Raw genomic sequence first — 23,679 nt, 5'->3', positions numbered from 1 at the left:
TGAATGGAGTGTGATTTTCATCCCGAAATGATTGAATGGAGTGTGATTTTCATCCCCAAATGATGAATAATCCCTGGCCATACCAGTTATTCTGGGACTGGGAGGGTTGTCTTTTGAATTTGCAAGGATAGAGGTTTTTTTTTTCATTTTTGTTTTCCTCCAGAACCCAGAGTATGTCGTTGGCCCAACCGTCTTGCATGCGCCAGTTAGTGCAAGTTTTCTCTGAAGATGTTTGACGAGATGGCCTGGCTCCTCCTGATCACATGGTTCTTTATCCTTTTTGTACAGCTAAGGTGAGATTTGGCTCTTTACGAGTTAGAAGAGAAGAAAAAAAAAAAAAGCATAACGGATTTTTTTGGTAGATAATACACACACACACACACACACACACACACACACACACACACACACACACACATAGGGGATATACTAAGAACTTAAGTGTTTGAAAGTTCATCGGGAGAGAATGAAAAATGAAACATCATTACAGAATACTTAAAAAAGAAACACCAAATATGCAGAAAGGTTCTCTTTGTTTATTGTACGAGTCTTCTGGAAGGTCATGCTCTGCTTTGATCAATCCCAAGTCAGAATCTCGCATAACGTTTCTCAATCTGTGAGAGCATGGTTCCATAAGATATATATATATATATATATATATATATATATATATATATATATATATATATATATATATATATATATATATGGCAAGTGATACAAACTTTATATATGTGGGGACAGATGAGTCAGGGCCATCCTGACCACGGACCACTGTACTCGCCACCATTGGTCTACTCACGCCGCGGGCGGCTGGAGTGGCCAGACTTGCCTCGGGCCACCTATCTGGCCACCACACATGGCCTTTCCACTTCCCACTTGACATTGACAGGACTCGTTCATGACACTCGGTAGTGCAGGCTACATCCATATCCATATATATATATATGGAGCACTGTCGAGTTTCCACAACACGCGGATGAAGGACGCGCGTCCCTCCTTAATGTACACATCCTCATCTTTTTTTCTTTTTTTTTCCACACTTCGTATCATTCAAAAGTCTGTCGTCCTCCGTCCGAGCTTTGATCATCGCTCGTGTGCGAGCCACTCACTGCAAGGAAAACCTCAAACGTTGATTATCCTGAAAGTGTGGAAGGTGGCCTGATCCTCGCACGAGCAAGCAGACCCAGAGAGAGAGAGTAATGAACACCACATAATTGATCCTGTGAGACGCTTCCTCGTGACGTTGCCAGCGTCCACCGACGCAGACCTTACCTCAGTCAGCGAACGCAGTCGCCAGGGAACGTGGACGCCAGGAAGTTCAGATGCTGGAGTGGTGCAAGCGATGGAGTGCTGTGGTTCTCGATTCCCTTTTCCGACCCCTTGAGATGTGTTCCCCCCTCTTTTCTGTGAATTCGTGGAATATAAAAAATGGGTAAGGGAAAGATATTTCTCTTCTCTCTCTCTCTCTCTCTCTCTCTCTCTCTCTCTCTCTCTCTCTCTCTCTCTCTCTCTCTCCCCCCTGCCCGTTTTTTCCCGTCCCTTCCTCATCCTTTCTGGAGGACCCGGAACCACATGTACCCTTGAGATGGTTGGTAGAATTACGACGATGCTTTCCTGGGTTGACCTCGTCTGAGGTAAGGGATCCACGGTTTTTGGACTGTGTCCTCCGTCCGTTTTCTTTCTTATTTTTTTTTCTTTTCTTTCTCGTTCTCTTCCCAGCCTTTCAATGGAAAACATTCTTTTTTTTTTTTTCTTAACCGCTTCTGTGCTTTCGAGGACTTTAAAGCTATTCTCTATCTCCCAGGAAGCTGCTCACTGACTGTTCAACTTGGATAACATTTCTGTTTTCTTATCAGATGAACAAATCAGATGAACACACACACACACACACACACACACACACACACACACACACACACACACACACACACACGGTCAACACCGATATCTTTGACGGTGAGGTGGGCTACCTACCACCCAGGTAATATCCGACGAAGATAACTGGATCGCGTTACAACCTGGCGTTTAAGTTACGTGACGCGCAAGACGTGCGACGACGCCCCCACCATCAAGCTCAAGAGTCCGACACACGTCAGGTGGGGAACCACTCCGTCACGTAGGACACAGGTCTCCGTCCGTCGGTGCAGTACTGCGAGTAAGGCTTACGATAATGACGCTTGTGAGACGAGGCAGTTGGTGTGATTTTCAAGCTCGTTGGATGAAGCCTCTTACAAGATTATGGCCACCTTATTTTAGCGCTTTATTACCCCCTCAAGTGTACTGTGGTGCGTTCCGCTATCATTTGTCTTCGTATAATAATACTGTCATACGAGCAATGGAGTAATTTTAAGCTCTTGTGACGAAGCCTCTTACAAGATTATGGCCTCTTATTTTACCCCCTCATGTGTACTGTGGTGTGTTCCGCTATCATTTGTCCTCGTATAATAATACTGTCATACGAGCAATGGAGTAATTTTTAGCTCTTGTGACGAAGCCTCTTACAAGATTATGGCCTCTTATTTTAGCGTTATATTAGACCCCAGTCATACTGTGGTGTGTTACGCTATCGTTTGCCTTCGTATCTTGTGTTATGTCATCGTGTGGTTCGGCATTGTGCGCTGTGTCGTGCGCTGTGTTGTGCGCTGTGTCGTGCGCTGTGTCGTGTGCTGTGCTGGTGCTGATGGTGGTGTCTGATATACTGTTGATAGGTAGCTACTGCTCCCTTAAGATTTTTGAGGTGACAATTTTGGTATGGATCAGATGAACCCTGACGGTGCGACGTATGATCTGGTGATGAGCATTATTCTACCTGCTTGCCCACGGATGTTCTCTCGTGTCAAAGGGCTGTACTAAGTAGCATGGGGTTCGTCATGAACTTGTAGACGTGTTAGATGTCTCTTCTTCTATACGACCATTGTAGTCTTTTTGATCACCACTTTGGAGTGATACACAATGTATCTTCTTCTATATGGCCATTACAGTCATTTTGATCACCACTCTGGAATGATACAAAGCTAAACGAGACGTTCAGATGCTCAAAGAGACGTCCATAGTCCAAATGATGACCCCAGTCTCTCTCCCTAACACTGTCAACGTGTGAGTTTGTAGCTGATGTTTAGTGATGTTTTCTTACTTTTCTGTTGACCAACTTCGTGTGGGCAAAACATGACCTAATCAAAGGCTGTCTCAAGTGAAGGAAAGAAAGCGAAAGAAAATGTGAAGGTAGCAAGTGATACTTATTTGTCGACGTGATTCTTAAAGTAGAAGGTTCACACGAAGAAGGATGGATGAAAGGAGGAAGTAAATGACAAGTTTACCCGCTCGAGGGAAAAGAAAATGGTATCATAACCGTCAGTCCTCAAGTGGCAGGTCTTCACACACAAACTGTGGAAGGCAGCAGCCAGAGGTCTGCCTCGAGTCCCAAGCCTTGAGAGGTTGGGTACAGTGGAGACACCTCACGTAAACAGTGGCTAAAAATGATGCGTGTAGAACAGTGAGAGAGACGAGCGGTACAGCGGCGTACCGGAAGGGATGGTTGATGAATATGGTGGTGACTGGAGGATCACTGAAGACGGAAAAGTATTGCTTAAGGGTTTTGATTCCATTCTAGTCATCAAAGAGGAGTAGGAAGGGCCACCCGAGATTTGTGAGCTGTACTCACATATACTGGGACAGATCTACCCCTAGTAGATATGAGAATAGCTGCTCACGAGAGAAATGATTACAGCGCTTAATACATCACTTCCAGTGTGTGGAGGAGCAGGTCCGTGTGACCTAGATTTTGCGGTGTTTCAGCGATAGAGTCGCGGATATACTCATGCCTAACATAATCATGCCATTGCTGGGTTGAATTATGGTGTTTTCAAGTTGAACAGAGGGAAAACGACTGGTTCATACATAGAGATATAGGGAGAAATTGCCCTTTTCGCACAATGTTCTAATTAGGTTACTGCATCTCCACTCCGTCACGCTGCACGGCTCGAAATTAAGAGAGGACTGTATGCTCAGAGAGAGAGAGAGAGAGAGAGAGAGAGAGAGAGAGAGAGAGAGAGAGAGAGAGAGAGAGAGATCTAGTATTAGATACACAAGGAGGGAGAGAAAGAGCGTTGAAGGATGTCCAGTGGAATCTTGAGGAATAGAGTGAGTATAGGGTTAGCAGAGAGAGGATCATAGCTTGAGAGGAGGAACGGGCGGGGGGAACTGGCTATGGGACAAGATCCTCCTTGGGACAAGATCCTCCTGACGAAGCTCAGTGCAGACTTTCAGCTCTCAGAAGACACGTTCGTTGTATCTGTCCAGGTAACCCTCACTGGTACAGCAGACCTTTCGTTTGCACGCTCGTTTATAAGTATTGAGTCCTGTGGTTCAGAGAACCTTCCTTGTGTCGAGTCCACTGGTCCAGAGAACCTTCCTTGTGTCGAGTCCACTGGTCCAGAGAACCTTCCTTTAAACGTTCGTTCATCCTCGTTGTAAGGTGACGGCATTGCTCGGGGGGGCACCGGAGAACCCGTCGGCTTGGCTCTTGAGTGAGGAGGGAACGTGGAACACGGAGGGAACGTGGACCACGGAGGGACGTGGACCACGGAGGGACGTGGACCCGTACGGAACTGCCTCCACACTTAAGGTCGGAGACTTAATGCAGGATCATGATGACAGACGTCATTATGACACGGATATCAAAGTAGGGGCAATTCTGGGAAGTGATGGAAAAGGTGAACAGCACGGTACCTGCGAGGGGAAAAAAGGATACGAAAGATGCAAAAATGAGGAAGACTCTAGTTGTGGTTAGTAGATTGTAGAGTAGTGAAGTGTGGAGTTATATGTCTACTCTCAGGCTTCAAAGAGGTCGGAAATCTGTTACTCAGGCTTCAAGGAGGTTAATCATACATAATTTCAGGCTCCAAAGATGTTAAAAGTCTGTACTAAGGCTTCGATTAGGTTAATTATGTATATTATCTCAGACTTCAAAGAGGTTGATTATATATATTATCTCAGACTTCAGAGAGGTTAATTATATATACTCTCAGGCCTCAAGGAGGCTAATTATATATGTTATCTCAGACTTCAGAGAGGTTAATTATATATACTCTCAGGCCTCAAGGAGGTTAAATTTTAAAAATCATAGGATTCAAGGCTGAAAGAGAGGTTAGGTATGTACTGCACTGAGACGTGTGTGTACTGCGTTAAGACTTGTGTGTGTGTGTGTGTGTGTGTGTGTGTGTGTGTGTGTGTGTGTGTGAGGTTATATATTTACCACATTGAGACGTGTGAGGTTTATATGTACTGCATTGAGACGTGTGTGTACTGCATTAAGACTTATGTGTTTGTGAGGTTATATATGTACCGCATTGAGACGTGTGTGTGAGGTTTTGTATGTACCGCATTGAGACGTGTGTGTGTGTGTGAGGTTAAAGATACGAGCGAGATGTTCTGACAATTTTTTAATCTGACCAACGGTCGAGATCCACCATGGTAGCAGCAGAGGAGGAGGATGAGGAGGAGGAGACACACACACCATCATCATATTTCTCTCATGCCAGGCCACACCAACACACACACACACACACACACACACACACACACACACACACACACACACACGCATACACACACACACACACACACACACACACACACACACACCAAAACGCACACACACAGACACTCTCTCTCTCTCTCTCTCTCTCTCTCTCTCTCTCTCTCTCTCTCTCTCTCTCTCTCTCTCTCTCTCTCTCTCATCTAACATGGTTGTCTCCATATACAATATTTCTTGGCATAAGATACATGCGTTACGTACAAGTAAGGAACAAATTTGTACGATATCTGAATATATATTTGTATATATATATTTTTTTTTGTTTTGAGCAATAGAGAGAGATGTTTTTTCCCTCTCTCTCTCTCTCTCTCTCCTGGTGTTTCCCTCATGAGAAAGGTTGTAGACACAAGTAGGCAAGATACAAATTGAAAGCGACCAAAGAATTATGAAAAACACACAGGAACATATGTGATATATATATATATATATATATATATATATATATATATATATATATATATATATATGTATATATATATATATATATATATATATATATATATATATATATATATATATATATCGGAGTTGCCGGACAGCGCCTACATGAGGTTACAGTGAGCAGTCATTTCAGCTAGGCTGTATCCTCGTCAGCTGACCAGAGTCCCGTCAAAGGACCTTCCAAGGAGTCCACCACACCCCTCGTTCTTGATACGGAGCGTAGCGCAGTCAGGAAGATACAGCAGCCTATATAGATGGGGGTCCTGGGGTTGTATAACAGTAATGATAACAATGGTAATAGTAATGATATATATATACTGTGGGTGTGTGTACGTGATTAGCTGATCTTGTAAGTATCTAAGTGTAATGTAAAGGGATGGGATTTTTACACTTGTGTGGCCCCCATCTCTTCTAACTTATTTTCTCCTGTCATACAGCTTTTGAAACTTCCATCTGCTGCTGTCCACATCTGTAATTTCATTTCTGTTTTTTTTTATATGTCACTCATCCATTGCTCGTATATAATGTCTTCTAACAAGTTTCTTGCTTAATTGCATGTTATGTCTTCTGGATGTTTTATCCTTGAACCATCTATCGAAAATGTAGTCTCTGTTGGCATCAGACCAGTTAAAGGTCTTAATTTTAATCATGTGTGTGTGTGTGTGTGTGTGTGTGTGTGTTTAAGTCTTAATTTTGATCAGGTGTGTGTGTGTGTGTGTGTGTGTGTGTGTGAGTGTGTATAATTACCTATTTGTACTGTACTGAGAAGGAGTTTGACACTCGCAAAGCCCATCTCTTGAACATTTCCTACTCTCATATAATTCAAAGTCATGTATTTAGTCTGCATTAACGAAGTCTTCAGTCACTATATTTCATTTGTTCACCACTCTTATAAAAAAGATTTCCTTAACATCTCCTTTTAACAAGTTGTCTTAGGCTGAGGTGTGTGTGTGTGTGTGTGTGTAAGATTGTACTGCAAGACGATCACAATAAACACGAATAAATAGTAATAAGGAACCTATTGTCTTCACACATTTCACATCTCCAGGGATCAACCCTACAGTGTTTTGCCGACGCTCGGGTATACACACTTCCTGTACGTTTACTCTGGATTATGAAAAGCGAACACAATGCTGGCTTCGTAACCTGTCGTGTGCTTGAGGAACGTGAATGCATTCAACCTAGGACGATGCATCCTCGAGATAACACACCAAGTTTGCGTCGCAGACAGAGTCCCGTATTCGCGTGTCATCTCACACCAAGTTTGCGTCGCAGACAGAGTCCTGTATGCGCGTGTCATCTCCTGATATACACTTTTTAACGCCCAGGCGTCCCAGCAGGTCGCGCGGGTTCTCTTTATACATCACCAGAGCTGGGTGTTGGTGGTACAGAGTCATTCCTTGTACTCGGACACGTTATGTGGCCTCTCGGTGCGCGCGTTCAGACGATGTAGTTCTCGTGTAGGACGACAGTGTTCGGGTTGTACGCGGCCCACCACTCCTCCTGCAGGCGATCCTCTAACTTCTGCAGCGCGTACAGGTGCGCCATGTGACGGCGCGACGTCGCCGTCGTCGTCAGGAGATGCGAGGCTCGGTCCTCCAGGCTCCTGAGGTCGTTCCTGTTCTCGTGCGCCTGCAAGGTGAGGCTGTTGAGGCCGTAGCGAAGAACCTGCAGGCGGTCGTCGATTCTGCTGAAGGACTCGACGAGCTGCATGACCTCCGTGACCCCACCAGACGCCAGGCGGCCGTGCAGCGACAGCGCCTCCAGCCTGTCGCACACGCTCCAGAGGTTCCTCAGTCGCTGCCGCCGCTGAACGGTCTCGCTCACTTCCTCGACTCCAGACTCGCAGTCTTCAGTGTCCTCCGGGCATCCTGGAGTCTCCTCGGTCTCCACTTCGCCGCCGACGGACTGCGTGGAGGTTTTACCCAGACACAGACCAGAGTCCCAGTTCAGCGACCTCAGGTGTACAGTCAGGTCGTCGTCTTCGCTGAACCTCTGGAACCACACAGGGTACTTGTTACCCGCCTCTGCACCGCTGGAGGCCGCGGCTCCCACGGGCTCTCGCTTGGCAGCGGCGGCACACGTCTCGGGAGGCGTCTCGTGGCTGCCGAAGACATCCCCGAGTTCGTCGAAGAAGGACCGCTCTCCCGACGCTTCGGGAAGGAACTCGGTGACGTCGTCGGAGGCGTAGACGCCGCTGTCCCTCGAGGCGAAACTCAGCATGCTGTAGCAGGCTTCACTCTGGGGCGTCACGGATCGTGTTTCCAGCTCACTCTCGGGCGCATTCAACGCCTCCACGAACGCTTTGACCTCCATGTCGCCACCGTGTGGTGGTAATCTTTGCATCTCCGGGACGCTCAGCTCCTCAAAGCCACTGTCGTTGAGACTGATCTCACCGCACGTTGCATTCTTCACGTAATCGATATGTTCCTGAATGTTAGCACTGAGGGTTCTCTCGTCTTTCGCGTTCCTTTTGCTCTGTTCTATCACATTTTCGTTTTGCTTTAGGGTGCTACAAGAGAGGGAAGCCTGGCGCTCTTTCTTCGCGACCAGGTCCTCTGCAGCAGAGTCGTTCTGTCCGTGACTGCCAAAGCTTAAGTCTCTCAGTCTCTTAACCTCAGCTTGAACCTTTCCTATATCGTCGCTGTACTCCTTCAGCCACTTCGCGTCGATCACCACACGCTTCTTGGCCTCGACCTCGGGAAAGCCCCATCCGAACGCCGTCTCGCTGGTGTAGTTCTGGACCTGAGGAGTCTGCCGGCCCCGCGGCTTTCCCAGCCCTACGTGATCATCTTGCCTTGTGGGGAGAGAGAGAGAGAGAGACATGTCAGTAGTGATATCGCAATAAGGGGGAAATATACAAAGATGCTAAACAGTAGGAGTGAAGCAGCTGCTTCATCGGCCACATAGACTTTGACCCGTTGTATAATGATTCAGGGCTGAATATGATTAACATATAGTTACACATTAATACAGATAGTTACACAGAGGTGTTAAGAGACATTATTTAGAATCCCAGTGTTAGACAAAGCTACAGGAACTGTACAAAGGCGAAAATAAGAGTCATCTAAGGTGTTACCGGACTGCGCCAGCTTGTTTCAAACGCCTCGAGCGAAAGGGTCACCTTCGAGGACGTTGTATCATCGGTGTACAGTTCATTCGAAGAACTTGTCACTCCAAGGGAATCCATCCTTTCCCTGATGCTGATGGTGACGTCTATCTCGCGCCTCTATACTTTCCCCCTGATTGGTTGATTAGCATCTTGAACACCTTCTTCAGGTGTTAAAGATCATTTGTAAGACCACATAAAGATCATTTTAAAACCACGTTAAAGATGATATTAAAGACCACGTTAAAGATGATATTAAAGACTACGTTAAAGATAATTTCAAGACCACGTTAAAGATCATTTTAAAGGCCACGTTAAAGATAATTTGAAGACCGCGTTAAAGATCATTCTAAGACTACTTCAAAGATGATATTGAGACCACGTTAAAAGTAATTCTAAGACCACGTTAAAGATAATTTGAAGACCATGTTAAAGGTAATTTGAAGACCACGTTAAAAGTAATTTTAAGACCACGTTAAAAGATAATTTGAAGACCACGTTACAAGTAATTTGAAGACCACGTTAAAAACTGATTTCAAGACCACGTTAAAGATAATTTGAAGACCACAATAACTCCGTGCATGTGGCTCACGGTTGAGAGGCTTAGGGGAACTCGAATCTAGAGGGAGCGGGACTGATGTGTTGTGGATATAAAACGTGAGACAGACCAAGAAGGCTTGTGTTAGTAGGAGACGCATTATGGAAGTTACCAGGTGAAATAGATGATCGAAAATACGGTACAATTATTACGGACAACATGGTGTACCCGGAGATAGAATCACGCATTTTGATTTTACACACGAATGACCTACACGAACATAAGAAAATCTATAATTTTACACACGAATGACCAACACGAATATAGACGTTAAAGAATAAAAATAAAATGATAACGATAGAAAGAATAGATGGGTTGGGTTAATTCTGTGGTCTTTCGAATTGACACAGAGTAATTTTGACACGACATATGAAATCAAACATTTTTGTAAAAGAAAATTGTATCCGGTTAGGTCGCACAGAAAACGAATTTTAGAAAAAGAAAACGGTATCCAGTTAGGCCGGACAGAAAACGAATTAAGAAATTAGAAAACTGTATCCAGTCAGGGCCGGCCGGACGTATTAACCCTACACACTAGTTTTGTTTCTGATAACTCAAAGCTTTTGTGTAAATTTGTTGCTGTGATTTTTTCGTTGTGTCTCTCTGAAATTTCGGCTCAATTTTGATCATGATCAATTATTACTCAAGTTTTAGGTTTACATTGCCTGTTCTTAAACTCAGTTTGGATGTTGTTTTTTTCTTTTAAAAGAGTACAGAGGCGAGCTCACAAGTTGATTCCCGGTCCGAGGAACAGATCGTGTGTGAGAGCCGAGTGAACACGAAGTGAATCTGTTTCGTTTGGAAGAGAGAGAGAAGGTTGAGAGGGGATCAAACACAGGTGTTCATTGATCATCAAAGGGTTCGATCATCTCGATCTACCGAGCTACGTGGGGATGGATTCGTCTGATTCCGCTCGTGTAAGAATGGATATGAACTCGTGGGCAAACGTTTTACTACTGTTAACATACGGATTGATTTACCACTTACGGTACATGAAAGCGATGTACCAAAGCTACACGGTACATGAAAGCGATATACCAAAGCTACACGGTACATGAAAGCGATATACCAAAGCTACACGGTACATGAAAGAGATATACCAAAGCTACACGGTACATGAAAGCGATATACCAAAGCTACACGGTACATGAAAGAGATATACCAAAGCTACACGGTACATGAAAGCGATATACCAAAGCTACACGGTACATGAAAGCGATATACCAAAGCTACACGGTACATGAAAGAGATATACCAAAGCTACACGGTACATGAAAGCGATATACCAAAGCTACACGGTACATGAAAGCGATATACCAAAGCTACACGGTACATGAAAGCGATATACCAAAGCTACACGGTACATGAAAGAGATATACCAAAGCTACACGGTACATGAAAGCGATATACCAAAGCTACACGGTACATGAAAGCGATATACCAAAGCTACACGGTACATGAAAGCGATATACCAAAGCTACACGGTACATGAAAGCGATATACCAAAGCTACACGGTACATGAAAGCGATATACCAAAGCTACACGGTACATGAAAGCGATATACCAAAGCTACACGGTACATGAAAGCGATATACCAAAGTTAAGTGTAAAAATACACTTTCCAGATATTTCGCTTCACGTCTATGACTGACAATACTTGCACCTCCTTAGCTACGCGATACGTTTGGATTTTCCTTAAGAAAATAAAAGTATTTCTACTTCTAACATGATCATTCACAAGTTTCTGTTCTTTTCAACTCTCACGAAGAGCCCCGTTAAGACCCAATGGTCTGTCGGGTCTGTTGGAAACGACGACTCCCTGGTGGCCTGCAAGGCCGTGGTTCCGGCTGGAAGCGTGCGTTCCTCTTGTCCTTGGGGGTGAAGAGAGGAAGGGTAGAGCAGGTCAGTGGAGTGTTCAGTGGAATGCGATGTGGAGGGCAGGGTTGTCACATTTGCGCTAGATGGGAGTAGGAGGAGTCACGTATGTGTACATACTACGGGTATATACACACATATGACAGTCGCTGTAGCTCCCCTGTGGTATGACAGTCGCTGTAGCTCCCCCTGTGGTATGACACAGTCGCTGTAGCTCCCCCTGTGGTATGACAGTCGCTGTAGCTCCCCCTGTGGTATGACAGTCGCTGTAGCTCCCCTGTGGTATGACAGTCGCTGTAGCTCCCCCTGTGGTATGACAGTCGCTGTAGCTCCCCCTGTGGTATGATACAGTCGCTGTAGCTCCCCCTGTGGTATGACAGTCGCTGTAGCTCCCCTGTGGTATGACAGTCGCTGTAGCTCCCCTGTGGTATGACAGTCGCTGTAGCTCCCCCTGTGGTATGACAGTCGCTGTAGCTCCCCTGTATAATGCTGTCGTGGTATGAAAGTCGCTGTACTCCCTGTGGTTGACAGTCCGTGGTTCCGCTGTGTATGACGTCGCTGTTACCTCCCTGTGGTGACGTGCTGTAGTCCATGTGGTATGACACGCTGTAGCTCCCCTGTGGTATGACAGTCGCTGTAGCCCCCCTGTGGTATGACAGTCGCTGTAGCTCCCCCTGTGGTATGACTGTCGCTGTAGCTCCCCTGTGGTATGATACAGTCGCTGTAGCTCCCCTGTGGTATGACAGTCGCTGTAGCTCCCCTGTGGTATGACAGTCGCTGTAGCTCCCCTGTGGTATGACAGTCGCTGTAGCTCCCCTTTGGTATGACAGTCGCTGTAGCTCCCCTGTGGTATGACAGTCGCTGTAGCTCCCCCTGTGGTATAAGCTTCTGAGGGCAGTATGTGATTCTTTATGTGATACTTTGTGCCGTACTTTTATGTGATGTTATATAATTTTTTGTTACATAATTCTTATACTTTTTTTCAACCTTGAATTGCGCCTCTAGCCGCTAAGGAATTTCATTTTGTATCATGTATGCAATTTGACAATAAAGACATCTTACCTTCTCTTATCTTGTCTTGATAATGTTTCAACTTGAGCGTGCTCGGATCTGGTCCACTTTTGTTGTGGAATAGTTTGGACACGGGGAATAAAAGAGCGTATTGCCTCATTCGAGAAGTACTGCTTTGAGAATTTCTCTCTCTCTCTCTCTCTCTCTCTCTCTCTCTCTCTCTCTCTCTCTCTCTCTCTCTCTCTCTCTCTCTCTCTCTCTCTCTCTCTCTCTGACCCCAGGACTTCTCCCGGGATTCATGCGGCTTCAAGGCTGCGCTACAATCAGTAACAGGGAGAGAGGATTGACTCCTCTAGAGTGTGAAGTTTGTCGACGGGACTACCCCACTGATACAGCCTCGCCGGAAGTCACTTGTGGCGTAACCACAAGAAAACGGAGTCCGGCAACACAATATATATATATATATATATATATATATATATATATATATATATATATATATATATATATATATATATATATATATATACACACACACACACAGTATAATTACTTATAACTATCATAATTTCTAATGTTTCACTGTTGAAGTTTTCGGTCAGGGACGAAAGTTTTATAGAAGTCTGGCACTAAAATAAAACATAAACGTACGAAAAAAAAAAAACAGGGAATTGAGGGAAGAAGTGAGAAAAGCTAAATGATCGAGAGAGAGAGAGAGAGAGAGAGAGAGAGAGAGAGAGAGAGAGAGGGGGGAGGGGGGCTACACCCTGCCATTTAAAGGTCATACTTGTTAGGAAAGAGACAAGGAAAGTGAACCGTTGCAAAAGTTTAGCGGTGATGGAAAAGAAACAAACGCCACGACGGCCCACCCTTGGGTTACCAACGAGCACACACACACACACACACAGTGAAGTCATCATGGGACGCAGTGGCGTGACGAGTATTACGCAATTTAGCTAATGGCTTTGGACTGGACACTGTCGTGTGGGCATGTCAAATCATAACCTCCCCAAGCTGTGAGAGCAGCGTATTAGCACAAGGACAAATGCATCTTGTGGTGATGTGTGCCAGACCAGAACACAGGTTTTTAGAAGAGGAGAGTCTTCGTCATCTGAACAGGACTCTCGATTTCTTTAAAGGCAGACTTAGCTATTTAGAGTTACTAAAGTAACGGTGATAACCAAGCATGTACACTGTGCTGAGTGAGTGTAATCACACAACCATTAAGGAAGATCGAGAGATTACGGGGAGGTTTCAGGCAGGGAAATAGGAGGAAATGCGTCCCTAGATCGCTAAAACATATCTTGCCACTGAGCCACCGGGGGAAAAAATCTAGTCATGGTCGAATTCACAAGGGCACTTGTGGCGAACCGAGATGCGGACCGAGGGAGAGAAGGTGGGGCGTTTGAGTGCATTTGGTTAACCTGTGAAATGATGGGACATCTTTGATAGAAAGAGGGAACAGCGTGGGAGACAAGAGAGAACCCTGAGGGGAAACAGACGATGGTAGGCTAAGGAGGAGTGGTAGATGATCCATCGACAATATTCGGGACAGCCCAACGACCAGGGAGGGAGCGAGACACGAGAAAAGCACGCGAAGGTGGAAAACGGAAATAGAGAAAACGAGGCGATCACACCCCGATGCCGCACCATGGCGCAAGCTCTCGATATTTACATCAAGGACAGCAGCAACATAGGATTCCCAGGAGTCTCTCACGGAAGACGACCAGAGATAACATCATGTTTGGAGAAGTGATGCCAGCGGGGTGGAGGAGGTGGAATCACCCTCCACCCCTCGCGAAGGCCATAATGATGATTGGATAGAAGACTAGTGACGTTCAATGACGACTTGCTGTGGCGTCCCGGGAGAGGAGGCTCACAGAACCGTAGGAAGCGATGGGAGGAAGTGTATAGGTGGCAGGAAGAGGCGCGCGTCAGAGGGTGAGGGAGTGTTCAGTCACCCAAGGTGTATATATATAAATAAAAAAAAAAGGAGGAAGAAGACGTGTAATCAAATCCAGTTGTGGGGAGAGGCAGCTACAGTGTCTATTTAGAACGGGGGAGTGAAAGACAGGTGACACATCAGACGGGGTTCGAAGTACAATATTGGCCAAAAAGGCTGGAAAGATAAGTTCATGGAGGAGGAGGAGGAGGAGGAGGAGACATTATGGTCACGTATTCGAGACGGACCGCACATCTGAATGGGTCACGGAGACCTACCCATACCCGTTAAACCAGGACCACAGACCCGTAACGAGCGCAGACGATTACGATAATACTTGATGATAAGAGAATGAATGATAACGCTGATGATAACGCGAGTTATCGTGATATTGATCCTGATGATATTGATCATATGGAACAATAACCTTAGCTTTTTCTGATCATCAATATCAATATCAAAATCACCATAAATTTTTGTGAGCAAGTGCTGTCAAAACTTTATTATTATTATTATTATTATTATTATTATTATTATTATTATTATTATTATTATTATTATTATTATAATGATTATTATTATTATTATTATTATTATTATTATTATTATAATGATTATTCTTATTATTATTATTATTATTATTATTATTATTATTATTATTATTATTATTATTATCACTTGTATGTATGAAACCGAATGCCTGACCTTAAAGTAATTACGGACTGTTGATGGCCGACAATTCCAGTGTCAACAATGATTTTCCGTTTTCTTTTCATTTCCAGTTAAAAAATTTGTTTATGTTAGGTAAGATTGCGTTACGTTACGTTACGTTAAGAGGTAAACTACTTTTAACCCACTTGCCTTTTCTACTCTCCTGGTAATCCCCTCGCCAGGGAGTGGGGTTAGAGTCATGCACATTCAGGACTTACGTCACGGATCAAGCCAATAAAAAGAAAAAGAAAATGGATCACCAGTGACGTGGTTTTTGGCGAACCGCTTATCACCTTTCGCCGAAATGACGTCATGGTGAGTTAACCAATCAGAGCGGACGAAGGGGGAGAAAAATATATATTGCCTTTATTCTTATTTTCTTTTTCAATAATGCCACTTCACAGGTGACCAACCGTTGTTTGATATTTCAATACCATTTTTTATGATGATTTCGAATATTAGTATCATTATTGGTGAGATTGCAATATAGTTTTAGCATTGCAACACAGTATATGTTATGACTAAAGTTAAACTCATATCGTTGTATATAGATTATGTAAATAAACTAGTAGGTGTAATAGTAGTAGCGTAGCAGTAGTAGTATTATTAAACAGTAGAAGTAATTGTAGTAGTAGCAGTAGTAGTATTAATAGTACAAATATTACTAGTAGTAGTAACAGCTGTAGTAGTAGTAGTAACAGTAGTAGTATTAACAGTAGAAATAGTAGCAGCAGTAGTAGTAGTAGTAGTAGTAGAAGTAGTCGTAGTAGTAGATGACAGTGTTGTATCGCACAGCAAAAATGAATACAAATGAATTTAGACAGCAACAAAGCACTGGGTCCTAACGAGGCTGTTCGTGTTGGTGGAGGAGAACAGAAATTCATGGGTTAGTGTGTGTGTGTGTGTGTGTGTGTGTTACTGGACTTCACCTTCGTGTGGCGGCTACACCGTGAGCTAGAAGTCACTTTGACTAGGCTGCATTCGAAGTCAATGGACGGAAAGGAGTGCAGTCATGTCAACAAGGACTTCTTACTTCCAAGGACCCCATTATTTCCGGATTGGGACTCTGCCTCAAAGCTACACACACACACACACACACACACACACACACACACACACACACACACACACACACACACACACATTCCTAAGAGTCCACAGGAAAATGAAACACGATAAGTTCCCAGGTGCACTTTCGTGTAATAATCACATCATCAGGGGAGACACAAGAGAGAAATATAACTGTCAGTCGATATACAACGAAGAGACGTAGCTAGGACGCCATTTGGTAAACATGCGATTGTCCACGACGAATGTAGAAGGCGACTAAAAGGGAAGGGAGCGGGGAGCTGGAAATCCTCCCCTCTCGTATTTAGTTTTCTTAAAGAAGGAACAGAGGAGAGGGCCAAGTGAGGATATTCTCTCAAAGGCTCAGTCCTCTGTTCTTAATGTTACCTCGCTAACGCGGGAAATGGCGAATAGTATGATATATATATATATATATATATATATATATATATATATATATATATATATATATATATATATATATATACACTGTGTCCTATGTTGATACGCAGCAGATACTGCACCTTGAGTTTTCCACACGGCACCACATCATAAAAGGACAACTGTCGTGTATTTTTCAACCCATGCGCCACCTAGATGTAAACACTTACGGAGTAAAATTAACTCTCAACTCAACCAAAACTCGCTTGGTTATTTTTGCTCAATATGTATGAGATAAGATTAGATATATATATTTTTTTTTTTCACTCTAGAAATTAGACCATGTAACAGTTTATTCTGGACCAGATGTCCTTGACGTAGGCAGTCTGCCGTTTCCCAGCCCTGTGGTGTGTGACGTTTGTTCCGCTGGGTACGATCCGATCTTTCTCTTATGCATATATCTCTCTCCAATACTCTTTATGGAAGACTTGTGTCATTTTATTCACGAAGAAATCTCTCGAAACGGGGTGCATGGTGTAGATTGACGTAGTTACTCCTGTATTCTAATTTTCTTTGAGAAAGTCATAATAGAAAACGTTATATCTAAGCATGATTTTTATGCGATTGTGAAATCTATTTTATCAGTAACTCCTTATCTAGAGCATATCTTGTTTAGAGCACTGACTGTAAGCTGTCTTACACTTGATATACCTGCCTCACGATCTAATGTTACAGTACACCAGATGATATTGTGGTTTTAGTTGATTAACGGCACTGAAATACGATCTGATTACATTAATATCTACACCATTTTTTTTTTTTTTATTACTGAGTCAGCATCTATAGAACTGTCTGAATACATTAGCTTTGCACGGCCAGGAGGTCTTCATTTCTCCATAGTCCGCTAATTCATTATGATAAGTTTCACGTTCTATCTGGTCGACTCCACCACTGACGTTTCATGAGGTTGACCAGACAATTGTAATCATGCCCTTGGTTAGAAAGCATTACTTAAGCATAACCACATACCATACACTGCATCCCGAAGCCGCAAACTACTTTACCGTCACCAAGAATTAGTGCTGAGATGTATTTCTAAGCATAAGATTTTTAAATTATATATATATATATATATATATATATATATATATATATATATATATATATATATATATATATATATATAGATTAAATGCTAATGAACCATTAACCTTGCTATGCCTAACATCATTCAGTTAGCTACTCTGGTATATTTACTTAAAAGCTCGATAGATATTTGGAGTTAATAATAGAAGCGTCCGGCTAATAATTGTGGCCCATAATTTACTTAGCATTAAAGTGATGTTAGTATTAACTTGCGATACAAACTCTTACCTCATTATAACGAAAATATTTGGAATCCGTCTCTATACATATGTAAATGCGGTTTTTGCTGCTAGACTGTTTCGCGATGACCAGTTTTTAGGCTACAGGGAAAAATTTTTTTTTTTTTTACAGCCACGAAGGAAAATTTCTCTTTCTCATATGCGTCTCAATGCCCAGTACCCAGCATACCACATGGACTTTCACAAATACCATTTTGTTGTGCCTGTTCTTTCTGATATGAATATATAAATATTCCTTTTTTTTTTTTTTATAATCCGTTCCGTGGAACAGTACCTTCGTTGTTTGGCAAGCACTAGTGCACTATGTGGGACGGGGTTGGGTGGAGGCAAGACCCCCTGCCCAACAAGAGAGGCTTGATTAAGACGCTGCTCGGCCACCGTCCGCTGCAACACTGCCTCATGGCCGCCGCGCTCGCTCGTGGGGTCCTCTCCTCCCGGGGCCTCCAGTTGCCGCTGTACTTCGCTCGCTTTGTCTTTTTCACGCATCGCTCGGCTCATTCATAAGACATGGGGATTCCATTCATTGCTTCTCGCGTTCTGCTTGCACGATAACACTCGGTGTAAGTGAGTGGAGCTAACCTTATCGTGTCTATGACGAAGACGCGTTTGAAAATAGATACATTTACGTAAACAATGACCTGTTTTCCGTGTGGCTTTCGCTCAGATTAGGAAGCGGCATGATTTCGCCGAGCCCAGCCAACTACTATGACCAGCTGTATCAAGGTTGCTGTCCGTCCCTGGGCTGGGCTGGGGCTGGGCTGGGCTGGAAACACATGGACACGAGTGTCTGGCTCTCTCGCACAGCCAGGGGGGTGAGGGTGGGCTGCCCTGCCTGCTGGGACCACACAGTTAATAAGCCATGTAACTGTACCGAGGTCCGGACGTGCTTGTTGCGCCTATCACACTCGTTTGATTGATAAGGTTAGGCTCTTCGGCTCGACAGGCGAGAGAGAGAGAGAGAGAGAGAGAGAGAGAGAGAGAGAGAGAGAGAGAGAGAGAGAGAGAGAGAGACCTTTTCGCCTATGGATGCCGATGTATCCTCGCACGAGAATGATTTTGTTGTTGGGAGAGTGGAGGAAGACCTGGTGTCGGAATATGACACGAGAGTTGGCTGATGAAGGCAGGAGGGCGCACGGAGAGGAGCGTTATGCAACAAACCTGCGGCGCGACACCACATGCGTGGCGCGGGAGCCGCGCTGCGACCCCGCCGCCTGGCACAGCCTAGCGCTGGGGCCACGGTGCCAAGTTGCCTGGCACTCCTCACAGGAATTCAAGCAGGAATGTTGCCTCTCTCTCTCTCTCTCTCTCTCTCTCTCTCTCTCTCTCTCTCTCTCTCTCTCTGGTTCATGGTGTATATATATCATTTGCTTTCTGTTTTGTGCGTGACTATCTCAGAATATCTCTTTGCCCTTCCTGCCTCTTTGTGTACAATGCTTATGTCTCCCCTTGTGTAAGTATGTTTGCTACAGGTTGTAACTGTGTATTTGTGTGGCACATATATACATACTTGTGCCTGTTTTGTTGTTGGTGCGTCTGTCTCTGTGTACATAAGTGTTGCTGCCTCTGTTGCGTATTACCTGCCTGTGGGTATACACGAATGCCTTTTTACCGTGCCATCTTATTTGTACTTGTGTTTTATGTAACGCTGCCTCAAGCCGCTGTCATCCACTTGTTGCCCTCGTGGTCCCAGGACGCGAACTGGTGGAGGTCAAGGAAAAACGATGATCAAATGAATGTGGAAGATTAGAAAGGGAAGTACAAGGAAGCAGGTGAAAGATGGCTTGTCTGCCTAGGTGAGGTGATAGTAATCAGTGACTACTTCTCTGGTTCATCAGAGAGGTTGGTTGGTTGATCGGTCATCAGAGAGCTTGGTTGGTTGACCGGTCATCAGAGAGGTTGGTTGGTTGATCGGTCATCAGAGAGGTTGGTTGGTTGATCGGTCACCAGAGAGGTTGGTTGGTTGATCGGTCATCAGAGAGGTTGGTTGGTTGACTGGTTGGTTATTTGGGCTTGAAAGGCAGTCGACTGCCACGATCACTCGGGCCGTCATCGTGAGTTATGACCACCAGTTGAAACTGGAACACCAGGTGTTCAAGATCATCCGACCGCCACCATACACGCTCTCGCTGCAGTGCATCGCCCCTCTCACTGCATATATGGCCGACTGTGTCCCTCTGTGCAACAGGTTCTCCAGCATGTGAGTCTCCTTTGCTTTTATTCGCAGATCCATTTGTTTACGTTTGTATGTTGGTATATTATTAGAGAATAGAAATTATATCAAACACACGATTCACGAGTTATCTTCACAAACGCATGATTCACGAATTATCTTCACAAACGCATGATTCACGAGTTATCTTCACAAACGCATGATTCACGAATTATCTTCACAAACGCATGATTCACGAATTATCTTCACAAACGCATGATTCACGAATTATCTTCACAAACGCATGATTCACGAATTATCTTCACAAACACATGATTCACGAATTATCTTCACGAACGCATGATTCACGAATTATCTTCACAAACGCATGATTCACGAATTATCTTCACAAACGCATGATTCACGAATTATCTTCACAAACGCATGATTCACGAATTATCTTCACGAACGCATGATTCACGAGTTATCTTCACGAACGCATGATTCACGAGTTATCTTCACGAACGCATGATTCACGAATTATCTTCACAAACGCATGATTCACGAATTATCTTCACAAACGCATGATTCACGAATTATCTTCACAAACGCATGATTCACGAATTATCTTCACAAACGCATGATTCACGAATTATCTTCACAAACGCATGATTCACGAATTATCTTCACAAACGCATGATTCACGAATTATCTTCACGAACGCATGATTCACGAATTATCTTCACAAACGCATGATTCACGAATTATCTTCACAAACGCATGATTCACGAATTATCTTCACGAACGCATGATTCAAGAATTATCTTCACAAACGCATGATTCACGAATTATCTTCACAAACGCATGATTCACGAATTATCTTCACAAACGCATGATTCACGAATTATCTTCACAAACACATGATTCACGAATTATCTTCACAAACGCATGATTCACGAATTATCTTCACAAACGCATGATTCACGAATTATCTTCACGAACGCATGATTCACGCAGTGTTCCTCGCCTTCACGGGAAACAGTAATGATGGTGTTCGAAGCGGCCGTATGACACAGCCCAACAGTATCGTCATACAAGAAAGAATGACTGACGTGTATTTCCAGTTACGAGTCATTTTCTCCTCCCTCCTCCCTCGGATAACCCTCTATGATCTCCTGGAAGATTTTACTTTCCTGGTTAGGTGAGGTGCCCAGACGTCATACTAAACCATGATCTCATGGAAGATTTTACTTTCCTAGTTAGGTGAGGTGCCCAGACGTCATACTAAACCATGATCTCATGGAAGATTTTACTTTCCTGGTTAGGTGAGGTGCCCAGACTTCATACTAAACCATGATCTCCTGGAAGATTTTACTTTCCTAGTTAGGTGAGGTGCCCAGACGTCATACTAAACCATGATCTCATGGAAGATTTTACTTTCCTAGTTAGGTGAGGTGCCCAGACGTCATACTAAACCATGATCTCCTGGAAGATTTTACTTTCCTGGTTAGGTGAGGTGCCCAGACTTCATACTAAACCATGATCTCCTGGAAGATTTTACTTTCCTGGTTAGGTGAGGTGCCCAGACTTCATACTAAACCAGCCGCTAAAAAAAAAAAAAGAAAAATGAAACGAAATATCCGTAAGTCTTTTTTTTTTCTTCCCTGCGAAGAATTTAGTCTGTCTATATGGATCATCTTGCACATATGTGTGGACTAAGTCTACCGATGTGGACCGTGTTATTGCTTGATCGTACTGGTAGAAATCGACACGACCCCGTGGGACGATGTGGTAACATAAGCCAGTCTGCTAACCCTCACCAACATGACCTTAATGAATTAAGAACTTTGTTATATTGATTTGACCTGGGGTAGATGACCACGTCTGTCACAGTCTCACAGGCATTTAACTAAATCCAGCAGTGTGATACCTTACTGGGAAGGGAGTGCGTCACAGTGAGTCATGTGGGGAGACCGACTTGCTCAGCCTTGTTACGTATTGAGTCCCCCTGCCGCTTCCTCCTACTTACTCCTCCTCCTCCGCCCAACACCCTAGCCCCGGCCCCAAGCCTCAGCGCCCCCCCCCACACACACACACACTTCCTCCTGCCCAAGGGATGTTTCCTGAACACAAGGGCAACGTTTGGTGGACGGCCTACAGTAACATGATACAGTACCTCCCGAAACTTGGGTTTTCCTCAGTGACGCGTATTCCCGCCCTCGTTCTTCCCAAGCAGAACACCGAAGTCAAGTTTCCTCGCTCTCGGTTTGAAGCATGTCACCACGCAGATGATATTATTACATGGGAATCTAGTACGTTGAAATCTCCCTGGACGTACGGGGATGTGTCGCTGTTTGGTCCTGAGAGTGAGGCTGGAGGACGTGTACAGTGGGTGAGTGTTAGAGAGGATGAAGGTCGCGCGCCCGTGTGTGTGTGTGTGTGTGTGTGTGTGTGTGTGTGTGTGTGTGTGTCCCCCCACCACCACCACGTCAGGACGTTACCTAGAGATGATAGACGTGAAAATTCCGGGAATAACACAATGCCTCTTGTCTGCTTGAAGGAAGTGGGACATTAGCCTGCTTGCCCCCCCCCCCCCCTCTCTCTCTCTCTCTCTCTCTCTCTCTCTCTCTCTCTCTGACGTTGGTTGGTGGCGCAGCGAGCCAGCTCGAGCACCACCTGCAGTGGCTGTGAAGTTCCCTCTTCCCCTCTGCCCCAAGGACAGGTTGCTGTGTTTCCTTCCTGCCTCATGTGCTGCGTTCACACACACACACACACACACACACACACACACACACACACACACACACACACACACACACACACACTCTCTCTCTCTCTCTCTCTCTCTCTCTCTCTCTCTCTCTCTCTCTCTCTCTCTCTCTATCTATCTATCTATCTATCTATGTATCTCTCTATCTATCTATATATCTATCTCTATCTATATATCTATCTCTCTATCTATCTATCTATCTAACACATAACGCTGGGCATCCGCTAAACGCACACGACTCGTTGTGCTTAATTCCGTATATCCCCCCCCCCCCCGTGGTGAGCTTTTTTTTTTTTTTCTTTCTTTTTTTCTAATAGGAAAATTCCGTCGTAGGTCCAACACATAGGTGGCTTCTCTCTATTCTGTAAGTTCTATGACCATGTTCATCACTTATCGAGCACTGGTAGCACGTAACACTTCTCCCCAAAAGATGCCAAATATAGTAAGTGTGATGAGAAGTGAAGAAACTCCGAGCTTTCTTGGTTTCTATTCCAACACCTTGTGAGGGGATAATGAGCACAGTCCGTCCACAGTAAGATAGATAGATAGATAGATAGATAGAGAGAGAGAGAGAGAGAGAGAGAGAGAGAGAGAGAGAGAGAGAGAGAGAGAGAGAGAGAGAGAGAGAGAGAGAGAACG

General features: G+C 44.3%; 2 protein-coding genes across 4 annotated transcripts in view; one reads left to right on the top strand and one right to left on the bottom strand.

The window, feature by feature from the left end:
* The window catches only part of LOC139765685 (uncharacterized), a 130,879-nt gene that overhangs the window by 71,105 nt on the left and 36,095 nt on the right, over positions 1–23,679 (top strand). The window lies entirely within an intron of this gene.
* Positions 5,430–23,679, bottom strand: part of LOC139765668 (uncharacterized) — a 31,551-nt gene continuing 13,301 nt past the window's right edge. Inside the window, exons 1-2 of one of the 3 annotated variants that reach the window (XM_071693402.1) lie at positions 18,396–18,622; positions 5,430–8,837 (exon numbers count right to left, since the gene is read on the bottom strand). In XM_071693402.1, the coding sequence (XP_071549503.1) occupies positions 7,481–8,837; positions 18,396–18,619 (1,581 nt within the window). In that variant the 5' untranslated portion in view covers positions 18,620–18,622 and the 3' untranslated portion in view covers positions 5,430–7,480. The other 2 variants (XM_071693421.1, XM_071693410.1) reach the window with 2 other exon arrangements.

Source organism: Panulirus ornatus, chromosome 4, assembly GCF_036320965.1.
Source record: "Panulirus ornatus isolate Po-2019 chromosome 4, ASM3632096v1, whole genome shotgun sequence".
Classification (NCBI taxonomy): domain Eukaryota; kingdom Metazoa; phylum Arthropoda; class Malacostraca; order Decapoda; family Palinuridae; genus Panulirus; species Panulirus ornatus.
The sequence above is the reverse complement of the archived record's forward strand: the minus strand, read 5'-3'. Positions and strand labels throughout refer to the sequence as shown.